Below are 25160 nucleotides of genomic sequence, written 5' to 3'. Positions count from 1 at the left end.
GAAGAAGTAGGACCGTGCATACGACAGGACTATCCTCCTACAGAGCAGATGTGCCACTTTGAGCGAGCTGTATGGGCCAGACCACCACATCACCTGTGGTGCTTATGATATGTGGATAAGGACCCAGAGTCTCCTTCCAAATAAAAAGACAGCCTGGTACATTCATTAAATCAGCAATCATCTCTGTCAAATTTGGAAGCTTTTCTCTTTTTTTTTTTCTTTTTTTTTTTGCATTTTCTATTTTCTCTTTTATGTTCTTATTTTCTTTAATGTGTGAGCATTTGTTTTTGTATGTTTTTTTATTTTTTGAGAGTGTGTTGTCTGTATTTGCTGCCATGTTTTGCACTTCAGGGCCACCTTAACACAATACACATCATCCATGATAAACATACCCTCAAGTATATAGATAAATAAAAAAAAAAGATAATAATGATAATAATAATGATAACTGATAACTGATCGTTTACTTAATTTGTACATTAGCTAAATGTGTGTTCTTAATAAAACATTTCTTTGTGTTCTTTTGCTTTCAAAACCTTTTCAAAATATCTATAATACATTGAAAAATGCTTCATAAAGGAAGGTTTTTTTGTGTTTTTTTTTCTCCTTTTTGTCGCCTGAGTTCATAGTCTGTGCCTGTGATGCAGCAGTCTGAGTCAGGCTGTGCGGACAGTTACCGCCAGAAATGTTTCTACCCGGACCATAAATACGGTAACACGCCGGCATACCTAAGAACAGCCCATACACACATGTTGTGATGGCAGCATTATGTGCTGACATTAAACCTTAAATGAATTCATCGGGCCTCGTCTACGTGTAGCTCGTATGATGTCGCAGAAATCTCCACCGAACTGGATTCTTCAGCATCCAGCTGTGAGTGTTCACCCTGTGCTGCGTTCAAGTGTCCAATGCTAAATCATGAAACAACGAGTGTTTTTCTTTTTTTAGTACGAGCGAATGAAGAAGCTGGAGGTGGAGGACAATGAACAAGTGCATGTTGCTTTTCTGGCGTACATGGACCTGACTGAAGGTGAGTAAATATCAGGCTCCTTAGATTTGCACTATTCCAGTTTTTGCAGGAGCTGCCACACATGGCCAAAGATTACCACATTACCTCTCTAACCCTGTTTGTCCATCAGTGCGTCGATGGAAAGAGGTGTCCTGTGTTAAAAGCTCAGAGCTGCAGCTGGTTTTACTGGAAGGAAAAGAAAAGGAAGAGTCACCAGTACAAACGATCCTGCCTCTGCCTGTTCACAGATCTCTGACACACAAAAGGTTTGATATTTTACTCCAGCATCCTCTTTGAGGACGTAGTCCATCAAAGCTCACACAAATTTTCACAACCTTTTGATTTTCCTGTCTTCCCTGTGTAGCATCCGACAGGTGCTGGACCGAGGCTTCCCCATGCTGCTGTGTGCTGTAGCCTCTGACTCCACCATGGTCTACCAGAGAATGACCGATGGTCTGGTGACCCCTGACCCTCCGGCTGGACCCTTCCAGGATGTAGGACGTCGGAAGCACCGCAAAAGACGGCAGCAGCAGCTGAGCTGAGAAACACCCTGGGGTTGTTGTCATTGGTCTGTTTGACTGTTTCTGTAAGCGCCACATAAATTAACGCCATACTGATGATGTAGAGGCTGGACCAGCCTTTGGATCCATCTGACCCTAGAAGTTTGGCTCCTGAACTGCTGGACTTTTTGCATCTTTAACAGTTGCAGATAGGATCTGAAGACATCAATTATATTTTTTTTAGGTTGAGACTATAAAATTAAGTAGGTAGGAAAAAAAAGATGCACTAGTTTTGTAAATAAACATATTTTCTCTTGTCTGTCTTCACCTGTTGTTACATCAATGATAGAATAATAATTCCTAGACTTTCATTATAGATGCAAAAGTGTGAGACAGTTTAAGGTTTCCCTAAAGTAACAAAAGTGTCAGGCATGTAGATAAGTTACTGAAAACACTTTTTATTTCTCTAAAAAAACAGAAATTAAACATAGAAACTGAACACAACGTAACACTGGTGAAACACATGATGAGACTTGTATGTGATACGTTCACCTGTTGGGTTAACATGGAAACAAACTGCAGCAGGGGACATCAGTTACCCTGCTGTGTGAGTGCATGAGTGTTTATTTAATGGTGCAACAGTGTCTTAATGAGAGGAAGGATTCTGACTACATGAGACAGAGATTACAACACTTCAACCCTGAGCCTTATTCAACATAAATACTCTACATCGTCTTGGAAACAGACATGGACAGACAAACACACCGTACTGGCCGACACACTGTAGAAAAGAGGTTCATACTGTGTCTTGGAATGCAGGAAGTTTAAACCCCGTGACTTTCTCAAGGAGGCATTCAAGGATGAAATGCTCAAAACGATGCAGATAGAGACCTTTTTTCCCACTTTGAATCAGTGTCCATAAAAGCACTGGCTCCAACTGCTGTTCAAAATGCACATTTCTGACTGTCTGAATGTTTGAAATGTTCACAGAAACCTCCTGTAGGGGTTCGTCCAATCAGAAGAAGAGCAGGCGTGGTTAAAGTCCCAGGATCCTCATCATCCTGTAATGGCTTCATTAAAGACGTAAACTCAAAAAGTTCTCTCCCTTTGAGGAAAACTTATAAATACTGAACTATCTTTTCCTCTGGAGGTCATTCCTCTCATGGTTACCAGCAGGAACTAAAGTTGTGAGCAGGACGGCAAAAAGGTGCTTCATTCAAGTCAGTAATCCATTATTTCAGGTGTGTACATACAAGAAGACAGGGTCCCTCCAGATATTTGAACTCATGGTGGAGTTCATCCATAACAAACTGGAATGACAGAGCTTCCAAAGTGGAAATACTGGACCAAAGTGCTATGTCATGTCCTCTTCTTCCGAGCAGTAGTCCTGGCCCTGTGGATTAAAGGTCATAATAATTAAATGTGTTAAAAGTTGTGTTTGCAATTTTATGTTTCTTGTGTCTATAACTCAGTGACTGTTCCATTGATTTTCTATCACCAAACCTTATCATTTCACCATGACATTTTTTGGGTTTTGAAAGACCCAACAAACTTTAAAAAACTGCTACATTTAATTTTTATAAAACAGAAGACAAACAGATATAATGATGTTTGTCTTTTGCAGCTGTCAGACAAAAAAGGTTTGCAAAAAGGTTAGACTTTTAAAGTAATAGAAGAACAAAAGCATTGTGAAACAGCAAAATTATCCCCTGTTATTAAAGGTCCCATATTGTGCAAAAATCACTTTATTGAGTATTTTAGTAAAATTTGTGGGTCGTTGGCTTTCCTCTCAGCTCACAAAATGTGATATTTAATGACAAAACCTGTACTTAGTAGTGCTTGTGAATGTAAAACCCTGACCTAAAACAAGCTGTTTGGATTTTGGGATTTGCCGACGTGGTCATGGTCCACCGGAGCAGATACCCCCAAACCCCTCCCTGCCCACTCCCCTCCCCAAAGTTGAAGAGCCATCACTGCTCTGTTTTTGGCTGTAAACAGCCACATAGTTCTATGCTACAGCTTCCCATCTCGGAAGAAGACAAGACTCAGTGGCTAGAGTTCATTTATCAAGGAAATGTTCCAGCTACACTCAGTAAAACTGTGCATGTGTGTGCTAGTCACTTCACGGCCGACTGCTTTTCCAACTTTGGACAGTACAACAGAGGGCTAGCGAATAGACTGGTCCTGAATCCAGGCGCATTACCAACCATCCACCAATAAACCTCTGACCCTGGAAATGTGAATATTTTAAATGCTGTGTGCTGTGGAGCAGATGTAAGAGCTTTTCCTCAGTGTCCCCCCCTGTCTCTGTGTTAGCTTCAGGATGCTAACTTTAGCTGTGGTTAGCCTGTTGTTTTAGCCTGTAATGTTACAGTAAACGAGCTTTGCTGTTTTCTAAACATTGTGCACTCGGAGCTCGTGGCGCCGCTCTCAGTGACGCAGAAGAGCGGGCGGTATCAGCGGTGGCTCATTTACATATGAAGGCCACGCCCACTAAATCAGAGCGTTCTGAACAGAGGGGCTGTGAGAGCCTGGAAACGATGCTGCTGTGCTTGATTTATTGGCTTTTTGGACCAAAACATGTTACTACCATTTCATGAAGACATCAATGATCCATATTAAACTGCAGAAAAGGAGCAGAATATGGGACCTTTGACATGATAAGAGCAATAACTTTAAGCGACCAGAAGAAAATTATTTGAACTTCTGTTTTTGTTAAAAGCTAAAGCAAGTGTAAGTGCAGATGTAAACCCACTAAAATGCCCTTTTGGTTGTTAAAATATGATAAAGTGCCATCTTGGGAGGCAAAAACGCATGCTTAAGTGCCTTTAAAAACAGGTAGGACTTAGTTCCCACCTCAGAGGCAAGAATGTGCTGTATGCTCTCCCCCTACTGGGTCTGGGCCACACTGGAAGCTCAATACAGTTTCCATTACTCCAGGAGTGAACACACACACACATTAATTATGACATCTGAAAGGTTCTGAGTCATTTTCAGGAAAGTAATTGAGTTAAAAAAGCTGCAATGTATTTTGTACTTTGGTACAAACTGTGACACCACACATTGGTTTGAGATGATTTGAACAACAGCAGCTGCCACAGTGAAAATGCTGACTCTACCCAGTCACTGGCAAATGATCGAGGATGATCAATGATGATCAAATTGAATCAAATCAAAAAATCACCCTGGTACAGAGTCCACTGATAAATGAGCAATTTGACCTACCCCCCTTTGGCTAACCATGCCGTAAATATGTTTAGTTGTGTTGAAGATGGGTGTTTTATTAAGGGATCTAAAGGGGTTTTCTTTGCTTTTGGAGCCACCTTCAAGTGGACACTTGAGGAATTGCAGCTTTTTACACACCAGCTTTATTTCTGAACACCTGAAATAGCTGCTGGGAAAAAAAAAAATCACAGGAACTAGTTGGAGTTGGAATAGGTGGAAGATTTGTTTGGGACTATAATAAGCTGTGAAAAAGTACAAATTTGTTTTTCTCTTCTTTTACTCAAGATGAGCTCGCAGCTTTAAGACAAACAGAGACAGGAATGATCCAGCTTTAAATATCAGTTCATTCAACAGATTGTTGGTTTTCGACTTTGGTAAAACCTCATATTCAGTGGCAGCAGAGAAAAATAAAGGGTTATACCAGTCTTATATTATGATTTAGTGTCCCCCTTTGCCATTTAAAGAGTCAGTCCAAACTAATCCACTCTCCCCTATGGCCGGATTTAGTCTCACAGCAGCTCTGTCAGTACAACATGTTTCCAACAATCCCACCTTAAATAACCCCACCAGCAGAATCACAGCACAGGACAGATTGGGTCTGTTTGGTGGTATCATAATGTCATCTGCTGCGTTCAGATTTGCTTAAGTGAACAGATTAACCTCCATTATGTTATTTACTGGGGGCTTAGCGCAACAACAACTAAAAACCGACAATAACAGAAAGTAATGCTCCAGAGAGGGGTCCTTACTTTTTCAATCTTCTCATCCAACATCCTGAAAAACTCCTGCTGGCTCTCTGAGGAGTGGATGCTCCTGTGGGGACAAAATGTACAGCAGTTTGCAGCAATGCAGTACAACTCCAGACAGGACAATGAGCCGAAGTCACACTAAATAAATCAGTGAGAGAAACTTACAGAATCTTCCCATTTCCGTTTGACCCTGTTTCATCTGTATGTTGACCTTTACCCAGGAGTGCACTCTTCTCCTGCAGGACATCCAAACACACACAGTCAGACAGCTTTCCTTTACCTAATTCAGCTTTCATGTACAGGTTACAAGACATTATCCGTTGCTAGGCGCTGCCCAAGTAGCTGCCTGTTGCAGCAGCTCTCTATTCTTTGTCCGTTTCTTGTAATTTTTTTCGTCTCTTTTTCGTCATCTTTGTATTTGGAGTGGATCATTACTTTGTATGATTCATTGTCGGTCATGGACACCAAACTTTTTGTGGCTTCAGCGATATTTTTACTACTTTTCTCCTGTGTTTGTCTGGAGATCCTACATGTATCCATGGCTGGAGGAGGAGGAGGTGAGGACGACGTGCTGGTTCTCGGATGTGAGCTGGGAGGTGACGACGTGGACCTGTCCTTCCGTCCATCGTTGTTGGGAATGTGGGATCTAGCCCCGAGGGATGGACGAGCTAGCCATGCTAACCCAGCGGCATCGTGCTGTTCACGGACGTGGCTGACGGAGCTGACATCGGACGCCGGCGCCACATTGGAGGAGCTTCGCCTGCTGTGAGCAGACAGGATCCAGGAGACAGAGACTGAACAGACTGCTGGGGAGGCTCAGTCCTGGACCCTGTGGAGGTGGAGGCTGGCTGGACTGGAGAGTGGTGGACGAGTGGTGGACGGGATGTCGTCATCTGATTTCTTATGGACCTTTTTGCACTTTCTATGCACTTTCTTACTTTTGTTTTCTTAAATGCTGCGGTGACTCCTGGATTTCCCCTTGGGGATAAATAAAGTATTTTCTATCTATCTATTCTATTCTATTATATAAATCTAAAATCAATCAAAGAAATACATTTATGAATCCAAAGTTCTCTCTAGGCATTTAAGGAGTCCTAACTGAGTCTTTCTTCCTGTATGTTTCCTCTGAAATCTAGGGGGCTACTGCCTTTCAGGGGCAAAGTCAGACTTTTTCGACAGGGGCGCCAAAACTGTAAGACTAACTTTTACAGGGGGTACATAGAACCTGTTCACACATGAGCAAATAAAATTTTAGTTTCCCTGCCTATAGAGGGATTATTTGTTCGTCAATGCCGGATGTGCATGCAGCTCGAGTGCAGAAGCACTGTGGAGTATAATAGTTTGTCAACTGACGTGGAGGAGTTAACCACCAAAAAACAGATTTTAAACTAAATATCATCACTTTTATAGATAGTAAACAGCTCCCAGGTTTGTGAAATAGCAGTGAGTGGACAGAAGTGATCAGCAAGTGGACAGATATTAGGTAAACAGACGTTTTTAGCGGAGAAATCCGGCGTGTACCCAGAGAGCAATTTAAACACAACAACTGTCACTCGATGCTCATGACTGCATTATCCATGGACACTTACCAGACTGTGACATACCAGGATGTAAACCTGTGTCATTAAATCAGAAACTGTCCCAGACCAAAAAGAGCACAGACTGCTGAGTCTGAGACCCGGTTCATAATAAAAGAACCAGAAGAGTAAGTCCAGAGTTAATTATTTACACGCAGACGTCACCAGTGTTTCAGTGTAAAGTGTGACCCTGTTAACTGGTGACTCTCGGCCGTTACTCACTGATGCTGACTGAGACTCACCAGTTAGCATGGTCGCTATTTACTCCAAAACACCGGTTGTTCTGTGACTGTCAAAAATTGATAGACATTGTCTCTGTTGTATAGTATCGTTTCTAGAAACTGACCACAGAACAATCGTACATTTTTTATGCTTCTAACAGGTTGAATTTAGTGTTTAAAAAACGCTAACTCATCTGAATGAATGGAGCTAAACGCTGCTTCTGCAGTCAAGATGCATGCGCACCTTTATGATGACGTAGACTGATAATCCCTCTATGCAGAAAACCTAAATCTCCCCTCACCACTAACATGTAAGTATCTAAAGGCTGTTGTTTTTTGAGCTTTACATTTAACCTGTTTTCACAATGGCCAATCAGATTTCCCCTGACCACCTCTTAACTTCACTCATGGCCAAAAACACTGATGATGTAAACATTCACAAACTTATCCCAACTGGTTAGAATTAGCTACTAATAACCAGCTAAGCAGTAGCAGGACCATAGAAATAGAACAAACATTAAGTTTCCTATGATTTGCATTATACTCCTGTGTGCTGCATAGAAATGTCAAAAGGCATTCAAAATGTTGCACTCTATAAAAAATAATTAACTTCATCCAGTGTAAAATGATTCATTGTCATTTCAATGTACTCCAAGAAAAATCAGACCCTAAAACATCATGACATTTGCTGCCAAGAAACGTTTTTTTTATGCAGTGTGAGCAGCTATAGTGGATCACATGACTGTGGGAAAAATATCTTTTCCTTCTTGAATAATTTCCCATGAACACAAGAAAATAACTTATTTCCAAAGATAACTATCTTTTACTCCAAAATTAGCAAATTGTTTTCACAAGATAACTGTACTGCTTTTACAAAGTCATAAAACACTTTCCAAGAGATAACAGCCACAATAACAAGCTACATTTTTTGAATCTGACAATATCTCAGATTCTGTGCACATGACCACACGTCGCTATTACAGTTTTTTACACCATGACAAATTTGGTATCAGATTTCTGATTTTGTGAGAATAGAAGAATGAGTTAGAGCTACACACTGTGCTGTCCTGGCCGTCCACTCCTCCCTCCTCTCCGCTGATGTACTTCACTTTTTCCACTCCTTTCATCTTGTACTCATCTGTGACAGAGTGAGAGACAGTAAGACAGAGAGGAACACGTCTCCTCTTATTAATACACCACAGCAGACGATCAGCACAATCCTCCGGGTTAATAGTTCTCACAGTTCACTACTTGGCAAAGTAATTATGTGCTTCAGTTCTCACGCTGCACACTAAATCCTCTCTTAACAATGGTTGGCAAGCATCTAACACATGAGCTGTCAGCCTGATCCATCTCTTCTCTCTGCTTCTCCATCTTTCCTCTCACACACCCCCCTCCTCGTTCACACTCCTACGCATTTAAAAAGATGAGATTAAAAACTCAGTAAGCTCGCTTAGCACTAAGACACAGCAAATACTGTAGTTTCATGAAACATCTGCTGCAGCTCAAAAATCTGTCATGAAGATTAGCCGACACTTGAAGTGTCACCTGTACAGATGTGTCCTTCACACATGATGCTAGCGCTGTATGCACCTGGAGTTATCAAAATGTCAAATCTTTGGAAAGGCTATCATTAAATTCATTGCCCAGTATTCTTTAAGAGTTTTACACTTTTCAAAGTGCCATTTACATATGCAATTATTTTATAGTTATTTACAAATTCTACCGACAAAATTACAGCTTCCTTGAGAACTGTAAATCTTATTAAATTATGCAATATAATTATTATTGCTGTAATATTAATATGCAAATTAAATCATGCAGAGTTCTTGCTTTGAACTTTTATTACTCATGCACAAACTACATCTTGACCTGTACATCACAGATTCTGTTATCATAAGGAAATGAGTAGGCATGCTAAACTAAAAAATACTACAAATCCTTCAGTGCTGACACAAAGATTACAAGGTGAACAAAAATATCCAAGGACTAAAATGTGGTTGTTTTCAATGCTTCTTTTAATCCTGACATTAATTTAAAGAACTTTTTTTTGCAAATGTTAAAACTTTTTGATAATTTTCTAAAACGTTCAATGAAAATTTCTAGCAACTTGAGTTGATGAAATTACACTGATGGACGAGAACACATTAAGCAACACCTGCTGTAATCTATAAAGACAGGCGTTTTGTGCTTTTATATAATATTCTAAAGCCTACACAAATTAAACCTTGCATTCTGGTTAATAGCTTAATTGGTACTTGATGAAGAACTAGCAGTTACCTACTCAATGCATAATTATTTTTTCATTTTAGAGGGTGCAGTGGGTCTAAATGTGATGGGAGTGCGTGAGTGCTGAGAATGGACTAACCGGAGAGGAGGTCCCCGTTGCTGTGGGATTTATTCTGACCCTCCTCACCCCCTGGCACCGCAGACACCTGCTTGGTAGAGGTGCAGCCCATGTCCTCCTCCTCCTCCTCAGCTCCTCGGCTCCTCACTCCTGAGCATCACAGGCACACCTGGGGGCAGTAGTTCAATAAGACATTAGGGATGTTACAAAAAGATTTTGTAAGCACAGAAATCATCAAAACACAGTGTACGGCTAGCTCTCTAACTCTAAATAGCCAATCACTGTGATTTTATTCTCGCAGGTGGAAGATTCTGAGGACTCCAGCTTGGGAATCACTAATTTTCCATAATCAATTAGTCATGAAGCGCCCCACCCTGGAATAAAAACATGCGGGCATCCCTCTCTCCTCCTGAAAAACACTATGAAACAGACTAAAATAGGTTTAGCCTGGTTGTGAGTCACGCACACGCCGGTCTGGGAAATCACCAATCAGAACGTGCGCGCGGCGGTGCCAGCTGCATCGCAACAATGAGGCCTTTCAAGCTGTTAGGATGCCACCGTGCCAAGCTGCCGGGTCCTCTGTGGGAGTGTGGGAGGGGGGTCTGCGGCGATCAGAGGATTATACTGTGGTAATGCAGTAGTATTTCCATCTCAGCCTCAGCTGTGATACCAGCACATCGCACCCGCAGCGATGTCACTAATTAAAGGGTTGATGCCTGTGTTTCGCATCAAGCTCTGGAGGACAGCCAGCTGATTGATCATGATGTTATGATTGATCCGGTCCGCACTGTCCGTCCAGCTGCAGAGTCAGCTGCTCCAGACACATCACGCATCCCCGTTAGCTCTCATCTGCTAACTTGTAATATGTGAATACAAGCTGAAGCCCATGAGGAGCACCATCGGGCTAGTTTCTATGATTCTGCGTAAGAAAATAAATAAATAAAATAAATTTCACCCAAAAGAAATTAAAGAAAGCGAAATTCTAACGAATCGCAGTAAAGGGAATAACGACCTGAAATAACAACAAAAGGTGATAAGAAAAGAAGCCATTCCTCCGCCAACACCGACACGACACCGCATACACGGAACCAAATAAACAATAGATTCATCAATAAACGATAAATATATTAGGGTTTGGTTACCTCTCTGGTTTGACCATGGTTAAGGAGTCCCTCCTCTGGTTCTGATTCAGACAGGATTCAGTACAGACGGAGGAGCCAGACAGTCCGCATCTGTAGCGCTCGGCTCGATACAGGCATCAGCAGTGTGGATGCAGTCAGTCCGTCTGCCAGCTGTCTGCTCGGACTGCTGGAGCTCATGGCCGGATCCTTGATCAGGGACGGGATGAGAAATACATAACAAGTCACACAACAACATGGATATATTCAAGTTATGTCATTCTACTCCATTTAGCTACTTTTACTCAGTTTATAACTTCATCGTAATTTTCCGTTCATTTTCTAACTCACACGTCCTTAGGTTGCGGAAATTTGACTAAGAAGCTGCATTTTCTTGGTTTCCACTCGGTCCTATTTCACCGGCGCACCACAGACTTCCGCCCAACTCACTTTTTTCTGCATCATCAAAGTTTTAAAGTTGGAAACATTAACACCACACTGAAAGTTTGAGAAGTGATTAGCGCCTGACAGAGCCAACAGCAGGAGCAGCTGGTTATCGATCTCCATCGATATGATTTCTCTAACGATGATCGCTCGTGTGGCGGACGGACTGCCGCTGGCTGCGTCCATACAGGAGGACGAGCAGGTATGAATGAGAGCTAGCTAGAAAACTTTCTTGTTTGATGGCTGTTAGCACACTTCCAATGTAAAGTACCCCCCAAAACGAGGAACAATGCCCAGTTTATCTTTTGTACTGTTAGGGAAATTGGAACATAGCTTAATTTTTTGTACAAATTTTTTTTTTACTTTGTTTACCTGAACTAAACGGAAAACTGTGGAAATCAACATTTTTCTTTATTTTTCTGTAGGCCTGTTAATTATTTTAACAAAAAAGTGCTTAAAAGGATGAAAGCATTCAGATCTCACCTTAAAACATTGACTTACTTTCTCGTACCTCATTTTTTGCGCATAATCAACTGTTTTTAAATTTTCTGGTAATACGGAAGCCCTAAGGGAACACCCTTCAATTCATTCACTTTTTTCATTTAACTCTGAGTTTAGTTGCTGAATTATATCTAGCTCAAGGAGATTTTTCTTAAAATGATGAAGCTGCTTTTATCATGATAAGACTACTCACGGTTGTGTTATCAAGATTCTGACCTATTTCCATGTGACCCGAATATAAAGCTGGTCCGCTAATAATAAGGATTAGTTTCTCCTTATCTCAAGATTAACAAAGCTTGTTTTCTCAAGATAATGGGTTAATTTCCCAACATGCTGGGCTGCCATTGCTCCATAGCACCTTCAAAAACATGAATTGACAAACTGCTTGACAATGGAAGTACTTGAACTAAACAGATAAAACAAAAAGCCAGCAATTACACAGTGCAATGCTTTAACCTAATCATAGGGTATGACCTCATAGTGTACAGTAAGCGCATAAAAACCCAACGGCAGGAAAAGGGAACCAGGCATCATGATAACACAATAACACAATGACAAAGACTGAGACAACAAGAGGTAGAGGTGAAGACAAGTTAGTAAAAATAAGAAATACAAGTTATGTTCAATGGAAATTCAAATGTTAAAAGAGTAATAAGAATGTTAAATCAGACAAAGTCAATTAAATAATGATGTTGATGATGTTGAATTTTAATACAAGAGTAACACAAAAAATTTATAGAATGTATGAAAAGATAATTAGCTAAATTAATAAAAAAGTTCAAATGAGTGACATAATAAAAAAGTTGGAATAGTAAAAAGCAAAGACAGTAAAAAGGTGAAGTCACACATAGTTAAGTCAGTGAAAGATGAGCTTGATCAACTCCCATGTTAAATTGTGACTTGTCTCAGCTCTAAGGAAGCAAACCTATGATCATTAATGCCAAGTCAAGGTCTCCAGAAAGCAACTGAAATTCATGCAATGATGCTAACATTGGCTGAATTAAATGTGGAGATGTCCCCACAGGGCTTCCGTAGCCATTCCCTAAAACTGTCAGATTTATTTTTTCTGAGAAAGGTACAGCATTTTACAAACTAATGTTTTATTCAAAAACCTTGATTTCCTCTTTACAGTTTCACATTTAGCTGTTTTGTTTTTAAACTGTTTTATTTTTTCTCTGTATGTTTCTAGTTTGGAAGAGACCTCCAGCCGTACCAGAGTCAGGCTAAACAGCTGTTCCGCAGACTTAACGCACAGAGTCCAGACCGTTGCACTCTGGAAGCTGGAGACATGAACTTCTAGTGAGTTTCTTCTAAATAACTATTGCTACATATAGGAGAGTGATTATCAGTGAAGTCTGCATTACATCTGTGACAATGCAGTTACATTATTAATTTGACTAAACTTTTGTTTTATGTGTCCAGTTACATCATAGCACAGGGTGTTTGCTACCTGTGTCTCTGTGAGGCTTCATTCCCTAAAAAGACAGTGTTTGCTTACCTGGAGGACCTCCACTCTGAGTTCTACGGGCAGTATGGAAAAAGAATACCCACAGTAACCAGGCCATACTCATTTATTGAATTTGGTAAGACTACTGATTACGCAGCACCGTAGAGAATCACAGTCTCCTTATTGACAAGCTTTGCATGTACTTTTCCAGACACGTACATCCAGAAAACCAAAAAGTCATACATCGACAGCAGAGGAAGGAGAAACCTGAGCAGTATAAACACTGAGCTGCAGGATGTCCAGAGAATCATGGTGGCAAATGTGCATGCAGTTCTGCAAAGAGGAGAGGCTATCTCTGGTAAGAAAATCAATACATCATACAACTTTTGTATACATCAGATTAAAGTAAGACAGGAGTGATTGATTTCATCTCTGTTCTCATATTTTTCTCTCAGTTCTAGACGCCCAAGCTCTCAATCTCGCCAACATGTCGAAGAAATATCGCAGTGATGCAAAGTATCTCAACACTCGCTCCACGTACGCCAAGGTGGCTGCTGTGTCCGTGTTCTTCCTCACACTCATCATCTACGTGCGGTTCTGGTGGCTCTGATTGACTTTCATCCAGCGCTGTCACCTCATGAGGTGTGTCGAGCTGAAAACAGCGGTTAAACTGCAACTTTTACATCTCTGTGATTAACCACGTGCCTTAAAGGGGCCACATTCAGTCTCTCTCTGATGGAGATAGAAAATCTTTCTATGCTTCATTTATCTGTGAGTTATATTATGTGTACAATACACACTGAGCCGTAGGTATCTCTAGTCTAAATCGTGGTGCGTTCATGTACCTCTCTTAACTGGAACGTTTGAGCCACGTGTTGATTGTTGTTCATGTTTACACACTGTATAAAGGTTTCTTTCACAGTTCCAGCATTAAGAAGAAACCATGTAGGCGTATGGAGAGGGGCGAAAAGTCTTAATATTGTGAAAGACTAAAATATATTGTTCAATGTTTACATTATAAAAGAGTCTTACAGAACAGATTAAATATTTATCAAATTATCAGTTTCTGTTTTACACCTGGATTTATTACATTTTTCTGCCATGAACAGATGGTGACTTCTTTTGTTTATGGTAAACAAACATTTATTGACAGTCACGTTCACTGTAATGTTTACACATCAGTTCAAATGATCTTTATTTACTTCGTCACTTTAGAATCTACATTCTTCTTTAGTTTTATAGTCAGGCAAAAAAAAAAATTAGTGAAGAGTGTAGAGGCCTGCAACTCATTCAAACCCAAAGACATGAACATAACCTCTGCGGAAGCAGACTTTGCAGCAGAAGTTAAAATGGGAGTCGAACCATTCTAAAACAAAAAGAGCCAAAACCACAACACTAAGCTCAGCATATCTCCCCCACCAAAATGTAATGTTCCACATTACTTCTAGATCTTGACCCAGGGATCTCAAACCCGTGCCATGAAGGGCCAAGAGGCTGCAGGTTTTCTTTTCAACCAAAAACTCCACCAGCTGATTTCACGGATTACCCCACCTTCAAGCAGAGAGCAGGGACTAATCAGTGAAATCAGCTGGTGAAGTTTTTAGTTGGAAAGAAAACCTGCAGCCTCTCGGCCCTCCATGGCACAAGTTTGAGACCCCTGTCTTAACCCATAGTAAAAGACTGTGGCAGATCACATTGACAAGGACAGTTTGGACCAATTTTTAACTTTATAATAACCTAAGCACACACACTATTGGATCTGCTTTAATCACAGAAACTCCTGTGATCAGTTGTGACTTGAAAAGATAAATAAACACAAAGGGCGGTAACAAAAAAAGACTACAGGTAAATATTGCCACAAGTGTGTCTCCTCTTTCACTTTGTACTTAGCTTTGGGTCGAGTTCAGTTAACTCATGAGCCTTAACATCTGGTTGCTAATCTGCCTCTCTTATTGGTGCTGAGAGCAATCTGTCAGAATCTGTCGGCCCGTGAATCATAAATACTTAACAAACAATAGGTACATCTAAAAATCAGGGAGGCTCTGACGTGGCCAAAGGCAAAGTTGCACTGATACTGCGCTCATGATCAAACGATCCGTTACAACAAGCCACAGATCAGGTCATGCCTCTGATCAATGGTGGAGGCAGATGAGGCCTAAATCTGGCTTAAAATGATCTCGTGTGTAATACCACTCAGGTTTACACGTCAATTCTTACGAGGAAATATTCAAATGATTCACCTGACCTGCTGGATCCAATGAACAGGTGTTTAGTTGTTAGAATAGTTTCCTATTGGAGGGGATTCACTGTGGGAGACAAGAAGTCGAAGTCTGTTTTTTTTCCGTCTCCATTTTTTCATTAGTCTTTCTCTTCTGTAAAAACTTCAGGAGTGACTCAAACACTTGTTTTCTGGTTAAGTTCTCACACCACAGAGTTCATGTCTTCATCTCCTGTCCATCTGAGTGGTGAATGGATGTCAATGTGACAGACTCACATCACCAGATCAAAGTCGTCCCTCTGAGTGAGAAATAACAAAAAACATAGTCAGTGCACAGAACAGCAGATACTCATCAGAATGTTATCAGACACTTGGACACTCAATGATTCAAGCCTTAGAGAACATGTCTTCAGTAACATTCGTTGTGTTTCTATAAGAGCAGAAGCCTTTGGATCTGAACTGTTAACTCACCTCTTCATTATAATTCATAACATGCTGCTTGATCTTTGAAGAGTCCACCCATGTGACGAAATCCTCCATGTTTCTGAAACAATCAGAGTTGATGATTGCATGAAGCAGTTCAACACAGGTACCACGACGAGAAAGCCTAATGTGGACACTGACCTTGTGACAAGAAATGCTGGATCTGTAATAACTTCTGGGCCAACACGCACATCTGAGGCTAAGTCAAGGCTCAAACTACATAAAAGTTCTGCTCTCCTATCAAATATCAGGAAAAACTTCAAGAGGACAACAGGGGGTTTTGCAGGAGTAAGCTTTTAAAACAATGTTGTGGTGAAGGATACGTCCTTGTTCGATGAACGTGATGGCTGTCTTCAGGTTTTGAGCCATCCGCAGGTTGAGCATGATGCTGGGCAGCCTCCGTCTACAGGAAGCACACAGGTGAATGGAGTCAAAGTACAAAAAGAGCAATGTTAAGCCCATTTCCACCAAGCGGTTCAGTTCAGTTCGTCTCTGCATGGCATGCATTTCATGGTGTTTCCACTGACTTATCCCCGGGACAGACCCCTAAATACCCAAGACGAGCCGCCCCACTTTTTAGCACCCTTCCCTATGGGTGCTGGACTAAACCGATCCGATCTTGGAAGGTGGAGCTACAACACTGCAGACCGTTGATTGGTCGAAAGAATTGTCACTTACAGTGCAACAGTGGCTATCCTCCATCTATGCTCTTTGTTTACTGTGTCACGTTTCTCTTCTTCACAGGGTTTATTAATGGGGTTCACTGTGTCGTGCTGCTATTGCGTCACTCTATTATTCAACAGATGCGGCTTTCGGCATCTGACTTACACCCCGTCTACCAGGAGGGGGCACAGTTTGTCAACCGAGTCAAACCGTACTGAACTGAACTGCTTGGTGGAAACATGGCTTAAATGTCCACACTGAGCTGATCCTTTCTGATCATTTACCTGCAGAATGAAGAAGCTGAGACTTTCTCTGTGAGGGACAGGTTCTGTCTGGTTGGGATGAGACCGATGCTGTACCTTATGAAAGGAAGACACAAAAAATCTTAACTGATCCCTAGATTTTTAAACACTGAAAAAACTATCCAACAAAAACTCAATTCAACTTTATTTATAAAGCATTTTAAAATAACCTCAGCCGAAACAGAGTGCTATAGATAAATGAAGTGCTGAAATAAATAGGTATATAAAACAAATAAATCAGTAAAACACAGGTGCACATAGTAAAATGATTGTTACATTGTTCTCAAAATAATTTAAAACAATGAAACAATTAATAAACACTAAAACAAACCATAAAACACTAGTGGAGGGAGGCCAGGATGGGAGTAATGTGCTCCCTCTTACATGCTCCAGTTAGAAGCCAAGTGGCTGTGTTTTGCAATAACTGGAGATGTCCAAGGGAGCCCTGACTGACTCCCAGGTAAAGTGCGTTACAGCAATCCAGCTGAAATGTAATGAAAGTGTGGATTACTGTTTAAAAGTGCCGCTGTGCAAGAAAAGGCTTCACAAAAACAAAGAAACAGCACCACTGTCAGAACAGGAGCATGCTCTCTGGGAGAAGTTTCACTAAATCAGTCTCTTTTATCACTAAACCAACTGATGATAAACCTGGACACCTAGGAGCAAAAATATAACTATTAATGAGCTTTCTCTGCTCTGAGCTTTAAAAGTAATAACACATGGACTACATTTTATTTGTTTCAATACAGGGATATGATGGATACCAAATAATCGAAAGTTATGTCAGCCTTTTTCTTCTGCAAAACAAATTTAGCAGTGTGCCTAGTTTTCTTTTACGTTGTAATCACAAAGTAGTCTCACATTAATCTGAGATGTTTAGCACACTGTTATATTTCTGAGATCCTTCGGGTCACCCTTTGGGGACAAACTAACTCTACAAAAACAATCAGTAGAATATTTTTTCATTTACTGTGTAGCTATTTGTGGTTTTTCTGTAATTATATATATTATTAGTGATACCTCTTAAGCCTCATTTAGGGATGCTATAAGTGCTTACAGCACAAGTTTGCCATAAAACATAAATCTTTTGTGCTATTCATAAAGCTTAATTTCTGATATAAGATAACCTACATTCGACTCTGAAAGCTAAATAACTTGTGAACACAGTTTTGTGCTGCTGCCTGGACCAAAAATGTCCCGGTACTCACAGTTTTTCAAGCAACTGATGTGAACTCTGAGCTCTGAATCCATCTTTCTCATCCAGGTCTCTGATTTTCTGAGTGAGTTCTCTGATGTTTCTGCTGAGCTTGTTGTACCTGAGAAAGAAGAAAGACGTGGTAAAAACAATTATCGATGCACATTTACCATTCACAGGGTTAACCTTAAAATCAGTAACAGAACATATCATCCTGGGAATGAATTTCATTGTAAAAGCTTGATTTCTGACGCAAAATCTTGTCATAACCACAGCTCAGTCACAGTTACTCACTTGGTGTAGTCCTCTCTCTTTTCGATGTGATACTTCCGCAGCACCTTCACCTCATGCAGGTTGTTGTCCACCTCCCAGTTGATGAAGTCGACCTTCTTCAGGAGCTTCTGCTCATGGTACTTTAATTTACGAACCATTTCAGCGCTTTTCTAACAAAGGTCAAAGGTATTTATCACATTAACTCCTTCCAACGCTTGGGAAAGGTGGTGGAAACACAGGAAGCACGTGTCAAGTTTCTTCTTCTTCGGCGGCAGGTTCGACTCGAATATCTAATGAACGAGAGCAACAGCGCCACCCACTGTGCGTCTTCCGCCATGATGTCTCACTACTTTTTATTTGGATATAATACATTTGCCCCAACGGTGTTTTCCGACCCATTTAACACGAATACATACAATATACTTATGTATTAGTATTTTAAAAGCTAATCCCAGCACCCATACTATAGACATTGATTTGGTTAAACTTAGAGAGTGGGCTAACAATTTCACAAGCCAAATATTAATGGTAAAAAGCAGCTAAAATGTGGGACAATGAATATTATTAATAATACAAATGTTACTCTCAAGTGAATGAGTGATTTGGCAATAGGTTCGCACTCTTTGATATCACAACATAAGGACTCTGATCCTAAATTCATTCCGGTTCGAAATACTGTTTTTCTGCAACAGCGTGGGCAGCATGTGTCCCTCAGCACATGGCTTACATCAATAACATCAGCATGGAAGCAAAGAAGGACATCCAAATTGTTAAGTCCCAGGAGTTACTCAGCTGTTTTCTTGAGATCTTAACTTGTTCATGTTACTGTCTCATCAATACTACCTCTAATAACAAGAATAATAATAAGAAGCCATCTGAGCCTTGCTCATGATCAGGAGTCTGCAACCTGTGGCTCTGGAGCCTCATTTGACTCCTTTGTAGTGGCTCCTTGTGGCTTTAGAAAAAATTATAATAAAAAATGTTTATTTTTCCTACAGAGGGTATGGATGATGAAAGACATTCTCACTAAATAAAATCATGCGTAATTCTTTTGTTAAATTGAATATGCATCACAACTTGCAATCAAGCTGCCACCGCTATACTTCACCTCCTACAACATCAACAGCCCGCCAACTTTCCATGCATCAGTGGCTAACCCAAAGTTTTACACCTCTGGTAAGAAAACCAAATCAACAAAAAGACAAAGCTGGAAGGGAATACAGATTTTAATTCTGTGTGGATGGATTAATTTAACTGCAAAAGTGCCAGCTTGATATATACAAGCTTATATGTGGCAAGACATGAGCGAAAAACAAACAGAAAAGAATGGTGAGTTGAGCATTATTGTCCATATTTGGTATCCAATTCAAGAATTCTTACCAAAAAGTTCAGAATTTTCAAAACTAAATGAATTTCAATAATTCCTTGATTTTTAAAGATTCAACATTTTTGCATGTTTTTTTTTTTCTTTTTTGTAACATTTGAAAAATTTAGAAAATTTCTCTTAAAAAATAAAACGTTTTTGGAATTCTTGTATTTTTTATTTGTATTTTTTATTTTTATTGTATTTTAAGTAATAAACAATTATTTCACAAGTGCATTAATTTTTATTTTACTCATTTATTTATTTTAAATTTTTCACATCTTAATGTCTGGACACCATACTAGAAGCCAGTAATGTGGGGAAAAGTGTCATAAGAGGATAAAGGATTTTTCTTCATAGGCTTAAAGAATAGAATCAAAATATTGAGAATGTAAAGTTGAAATAAAGTTTTGTGAGTGAACTTTAAATGATAAGTAAATGTTAAATCCCAGGGGCAGGCAAAACTCTAAGTATAATACTACTGTTATGATAATCAACACTGTTTTTAACAAGAGTCAAAGGGGATTGTCATTTTCATGTGTTTTTCTTGATATTTGTGTGAGATGCCTGCAGCTGATCGTTTCAGGTACAGTAAAAACAAGGCTTCTATAAAGGTCACTTATGTTAGCATTAAGCTAAACTGGAAACATATGATAGAGTAAAGCAAGACATCTTAACAAAGCAGAATTCACAAATAGCCACAGAATGAAACCCCTCTTCTAAGGTTAGGCAGGTGGAGAAAAAAATATTTGTTAATTTTCTGTGATTAGGGTAAAAATTCTGACTTTAGTGCCAGAGTTTTATAAGTAGCCTCTTCTTTAAAGGGAAATCTGATACACCCCTGTAGGAAAAGTGTTGTTGAATCAGTGCGTGAAGTGTGTGTATGTGAAGTGTGTGTGTAGCTATGTGTGCTTTCCCTCCAGCAGGTGTCAGCACAAATTTACATCATGTGGGCGGAAAATTGAATTCATTCATCTCGGAAAGAGAGAGGGGGGTCCTCTGTCGTTATGCTTTAGATATGTCCACGGCTGACTGTGACAGTTTTCTCCTCACAGCGGGAGGACAGGGAGTTTCTGAGAGAGGGAACAGGCGGGTTGACTCACTTTCACAGGTCTGTAGGACACCCGAAGAGGAGGGCTGTGAAGCGGATGAAGTAGCGGGACCTCTCGCCGTCCTCGTCCTGAGCGGAGACCCCTGACAGGCAAGTTACTGAGAGGTGAGCGATACCGTGATGTGGCTCTTTCAGACGTGTCAGGGTAGAGGACGACGGGAAAAAAGGAGGTTTGGTGACGAACAAATACGTGAATTTTCCTGTTACGTGACTTTACACTTACCTTTTCCCTCTACCTGCGAGGACCCCTTCAGAGACAGATTGATATTTTACAACTCAGAGCAGAAAATCAAATAAACTGCACTGACACACAGGACAGATAAGTATCATTGTGTTGATGCAATCTTAATTCCCACTTTGGTTTTTACCCTGTGACGGATCCACATCCTTGAGGCTAAACTCTACTGTTTGTTCAAGTTAACAACCCATTCATACAAAAGAACATGTTATATGTGATTACAGGAGCCTATAATTAGCGACGATCTTACAGCAAACATCAACAGTGTGTAGGTTTTCATCAGCAACATCTCTGTGGTTTCACCTATTCAACACCCGAGTGTTGTGTTACCCTTTCTGTGTGCTCAAGTCTTAGAGAGCTACACTGATACTCGCCCTAATTGTTTACAAAGGTGGAGCACACACACACACACACACACACACACACACACACACACACACACACACACACACACACACACACACACACACACACACACACACACACACACACAGAGCTTTCTTTGCCTCCTTTGACCTGAGTAGTCAGCGTTATCTGACGCTGAATCTGTTTGAAAGTGTTGAATACTTGTTCACTCTGATTGAGGTTTTTGTCACAGGTTGATGGTGGAGATATGGTCTTACAAAAAACTTTTTGAGCAATATTGGGAAAGAAAGAAAGAAACGTTTTCTTCCAGATCTCATAAAACTGTTTAATTACATCAGGCCTGCCAATCTTTGAAATCAACTAGGCCAGCTGTGTTAGGCACATCTGGAGGAGAGCTGGGTCTAACATCTGTGTTTAAGTGTCACTCATTGTGTGTTTAGAGGAGTTGGGCTGCACTTGGTTCAGATTTATTCTGAAAAAAATTCTTCAGGCTTCATTTGTGTTGAGGATAAACCCGTAACGCGTCTGGCATGGACAGTGCGTTAACATCTCCATTTTACAGAATAGAATCCGTGTTGTAAAGTTTCTGTACGTGCTGCATTCAGGTACTCCTTATGTGGACACATTTAGTGAGTCTGTGAGTCCTTTTTAAAGACGTTTTCCCTGTGTCATGCTCATTCCATGATGTAATATTTGGTTGGCTTATCTATAGGGATGGGTACCTTTTGCATTTGAAACTATTTGATACTGATGCCCGGTACCTGGCAGTCGGTACCGGTACTCAACGGTACCGGTACTGAACGGTACCGATTTTCGGTACTTTTTTGCATGTATGTGGTAAAAATATCATTTTTTTTATATAATTATTAAGTATATATATTTTTTTCAATTAAACATATTTATTCTCAATATATAACCCTGCAATGCTGTGTTCATGTCCACCATGGAAAATCTCCTACTCTTTCACTCCCTCACAGTCACAAGGATGCATTTAGGTACCTAAACATGGTACCCTCTGGTTTTATATGAATTGGTACGTGGTACTTTGACAGAATTTGGTAGGTACCTATAAAAGTACCAAAGTCGGTACCCATCCCTACTTATCTATCATGCCTAGACCAGTGGAGTCTTTTGGACCTGTATCATGGACCAAATAGGAGGCGTCTCATCTTTTATTTTAGAAAAAAAAATAGCGGAGACATTTAAGTCATTTCCAGGTGAACTTTTCAAATGATCACTTTCAAGAAGGTTCATCAATTCCTCCTCAAAAAGACTTTAAAAGTAAAGAATTCTTCAGTTTCTGTGCAGAAAACCAAGGGCACAGCAGAGGCGGCTCATCATATTCTTGCATGTAAAAATGCCAATTGGTTTGCCATTTTTATAAACCACACTAAGATTAACTTCTTCAACAGGGAATCAAACCCATTTTTTTGGACTTTCAGAAACGACTTTAAAGGGATTGTGAGAATTTCTTTGGGATTTATCTTGAAAACACCTCCCGACATATACCTGATTGTAATCCACAACTTAAAATGGGATTATCAGCGCCAGCGTAGGTGATTTCTGAATGCCACATCTCAGCTTGCCAACCAGGTCAAACAAGAACAAAATGAAGTCCCCATGACAAAACCATGCCAGCCAGCAAAGTTTAGCATTAGTTTTTTTCTGGTGAAAATTTTTTCTTGGATTAACTTTGTGGTAATGGTGGACACTGGAGCTGGACTGTCAAAAAGAAAAAAAGGACAGAAGAAAAATGAACAGGAGAGTGATGCCGACCAGGCTAAAGGCCAAAACACAAGCTAAACTGTTTGTGCTAATGTTCATTCCAACCCACAGTCAGCAGTTATTCTGCAGTGGTCTGTTCAAACTTGAGAGTCTATCAATAAAATGAAGAGTGAGGTTACATTAGCTCTGATTGGTGAGGTTGCCCCCTGAGGCAGTGAGTGGCCAACTACTCAACTACAGTACAAAGTTTGATTTTAGGCCATAACACACTACATGACCTCGTTCCTTTGTATCCGGTAAAAAGTTGGCTTGAACAAAGAAACTTAATAATAAAAAGAACAACCAGACTCCTATTGTTTACTTCAAAGTAAACACAGTTGGCGTCCTCACAACAGTCGGTGCAAGTACTCGTGCTATCCCCCTGGGACTACATGCTTTTCACCTCTGGGAACTAGAGTCTAAATTTAGTGGGGTGACAGGTATACCCCCTTATAAAGACCCTGCCTGGGGGTGGAACCTTTCAGGTATCCAGGAACTTTGGGGGGTGGGCCTGTAAGCTGAACATTTCTGATTATTGGAGGACTCACAGTGTTTTCACTTGACCCCCCATACACAATAACATTTTACACAGCTGTAATTGACTTGGTTTAATAACTTATAAACAAGCATCTTCTTTGAGCCTGGTAGCGTGAATGTCTGTCAGCTGTGGTGTTCCAGTTTAAAGTGTGACCCTGTAAACTGGAGACCTTCAGCTAGACATGTCAGTGGATATCCAGTTTACAACAGCTTTAAACACAGAGGAAGTCCTGGAGAATAAATCCCAGTTTTAGTTTATGTAAATATAAATACACGTCATAATACCCTCATCACATAAGTACAGCGGTGGATGAAATTATCAGAGCACTTGGCATATCCAAGAGGATTCAGTTGTATTTGTTGAGTGGGCCATTAAAATACTCATAAAACAAATAAAATATCTATTAAATTATCATTATGTTACATATGCTAGAACAGAGCCATCACAAGGAGATTTAGGTCATTTTCCTCATAAAGAGGAACATTAAAAATGATGGACTGGCCCCCCTCAAGTCCAGACCTCAACCTCATCCAGCAAATTTTGGAGAGCTGAGAAAAACTGAGCAGAACTATTGTAAATTCAAAGGAAGGACTTTGACTTGAGTTGCAGAAGGCTTAGGATAACATTAGTGTTGAATTTCTCAGGAAATATACTGACACTTTGCCAGAGACGTGCTGCCGTAAAAGTGGACAAGTCGAAAGTTAAAGGACAAAGTAGATAAAACAGAAGGACTCGCTTCATCTGGTGTTTGTTGTGCTCAGAGCAACTATCTGCTTGTTTTATGACGATGTTTTGGAGGAAAAAAAATGAGTCATTTTTCAGGTGTTCCAGTAATTTCCGTGTGTAATGATTATCTTAAACTGTTGGACAGGGATGTATCCTGCTGTGAGTTGTCAGCCAACGGTCTTGTTTTAGACATCGCTCTAGGTGCATTTTGCTTTTTCAGATCAAACAGTGATACCTGTGATCATCGGTGTGTGAGTCTGTAAGAGGAGGAGCGGGGTAGAGGTTGAATGAGCACAGTACGCTCACTCCAGTCATCTGTTGAAGTAAAATACATATTTAACCTAAGAAAACACAACCAACGGTGGCCTTTAGTCAGGAGCCCTGTTATTAAACCTTATCAAGTCTCAGCTGGAGAAGCTGATGTTCAGTGTATCAAACAGAGGAGTGTGTGAGACAGGTTGTCCCTGTGAAGCTCCAACATGCAGACAGCAGAAGAGCAGGAAAGAGACAAGCTACAGCTAGATGAGGTAAAATTTACAGTTATGTTTTACTGAAGTAACTATCTTGGTTCATTCATTTAGGCACTGAGTGATCTCTGAAAGTGTTTGCCTGATGGAAAATCTAATGTTGGAAAAATGCCAAGACATCCTTCAGCTTAGAAAATCCACTACATCACAATATATCATACTGTGATGTAGTCTTGAAGCCCAGCACTGACAGCTGCCATGTTGGAACTAAGACTAACTTTTTTGGAGTTAAGATGAGGCTTAGAGGTGCTGCTT

General features: G+C 40.3%; 4 protein-coding genes across 5 annotated transcripts; 2 read left to right on the top strand and 2 right to left on the bottom strand.

The window, feature by feature from the left end:
• Nucleotides 1–707: 707 nt before the first annotated feature.
• tsen15 (TSEN15 tRNA splicing endonuclease subunit) lies at nt 708–1961 on the top strand. The gene is made up of 4 exons (XM_074688323.1): nt 708–873; nt 949–1030; nt 1140–1275; nt 1374–1961. Exons 1-4 carry the CDS (start codon nt 826–828, stop codon nt 1549–1551), a joined length of 444 nt encoding a protein of 147 aa, XP_074544424.1. The 5' UTR covers nt 708–825; the 3' UTR covers nt 1552–1961.
• Nucleotides 1948–11215, bottom strand: LOC141804077 (uncharacterized protein C1orf21 homolog). Of its 2 annotated transcripts, XM_074688325.1 has the most exons (7): nt 11098–11215; nt 10771–10956; nt 9650–9797; nt 8340–8419; nt 5649–5719; nt 5484–5547; nt 1948–2902 (listed from the first exon to the last, which is right to left on the bottom strand). In XM_074688325.1, the coding sequence occupies exons 3-7, from the start codon at nt 9738–9740 to the stop codon at nt 2864–2866; spliced, it is 345 nt and encodes a 114-aa protein (XP_074544426.1). In that variant the 5' UTR covers nt 9741–9797; nt 10771–10956; nt 11098–11215; the 3' UTR covers nt 1948–2863. The 2 variants fall into 2 exon arrangements, with proteins under 2 accessions (XP_074544426.1, XP_074544425.1); XM_074688324.1 differs by lacking the exon at nt 11098–11215 and having other exon boundaries at nt 10771–11089.
• Nucleotides 11216–11252: 37 nt separating this feature from the next.
• On the top strand, nt 11253–14198 carry sec22ba (SEC22 homolog B, vesicle trafficking protein a). The gene is made up of 5 exons (XM_074688321.1): nt 11253–11392; nt 12881–12990; nt 13114–13274; nt 13350–13496; nt 13594–14198. The coding sequence occupies exons 1-5, from the start codon at nt 11318–11320 to the stop codon at nt 13746–13748; spliced, it is 648 nt and encodes a 215-aa protein (XP_074544422.1). The 5' UTR covers nt 11253–11317; the 3' UTR covers nt 13749–14198.
• A 584-nt stretch (nt 14199–14782) lies between these two features.
• Nucleotides 14783–18536, bottom strand: imp3 (IMP U3 small nucleolar ribonucleoprotein 3). Its single transcript, XM_074688322.1, has 7 exons — nt 18294–18536; nt 18013–18120; nt 16787–16861; nt 16163–16242; nt 15981–16032; nt 15828–15900; nt 14783–15655 (listed from the first exon to the last, which is right to left on the bottom strand). Exons 1-7 carry the CDS (start codon nt 18428–18430, stop codon nt 15629–15631), a joined length of 552 nt encoding a protein of 183 aa, XP_074544423.1. The 5' UTR covers nt 18431–18536; the 3' UTR covers nt 14783–15628.
• Between the last annotated feature and the right edge of the window lie 6624 nt (nt 18537–25160).

Source organism: Halichoeres trimaculatus, unplaced genomic scaffold, assembly GCF_033239565.1.
Source record: "Halichoeres trimaculatus isolate MK-OKI-2021-1 unplaced genomic scaffold, fHalTri1.1 fHalTri1_scaffold_15, whole genome shotgun sequence".
Lineage (NCBI taxonomy): Eukaryota > Metazoa > Chordata > Actinopteri > Labriformes > Labridae > Halichoeres > Halichoeres trimaculatus.
This window is presented reverse-complemented; position numbering and strand designations above follow the sequence as displayed.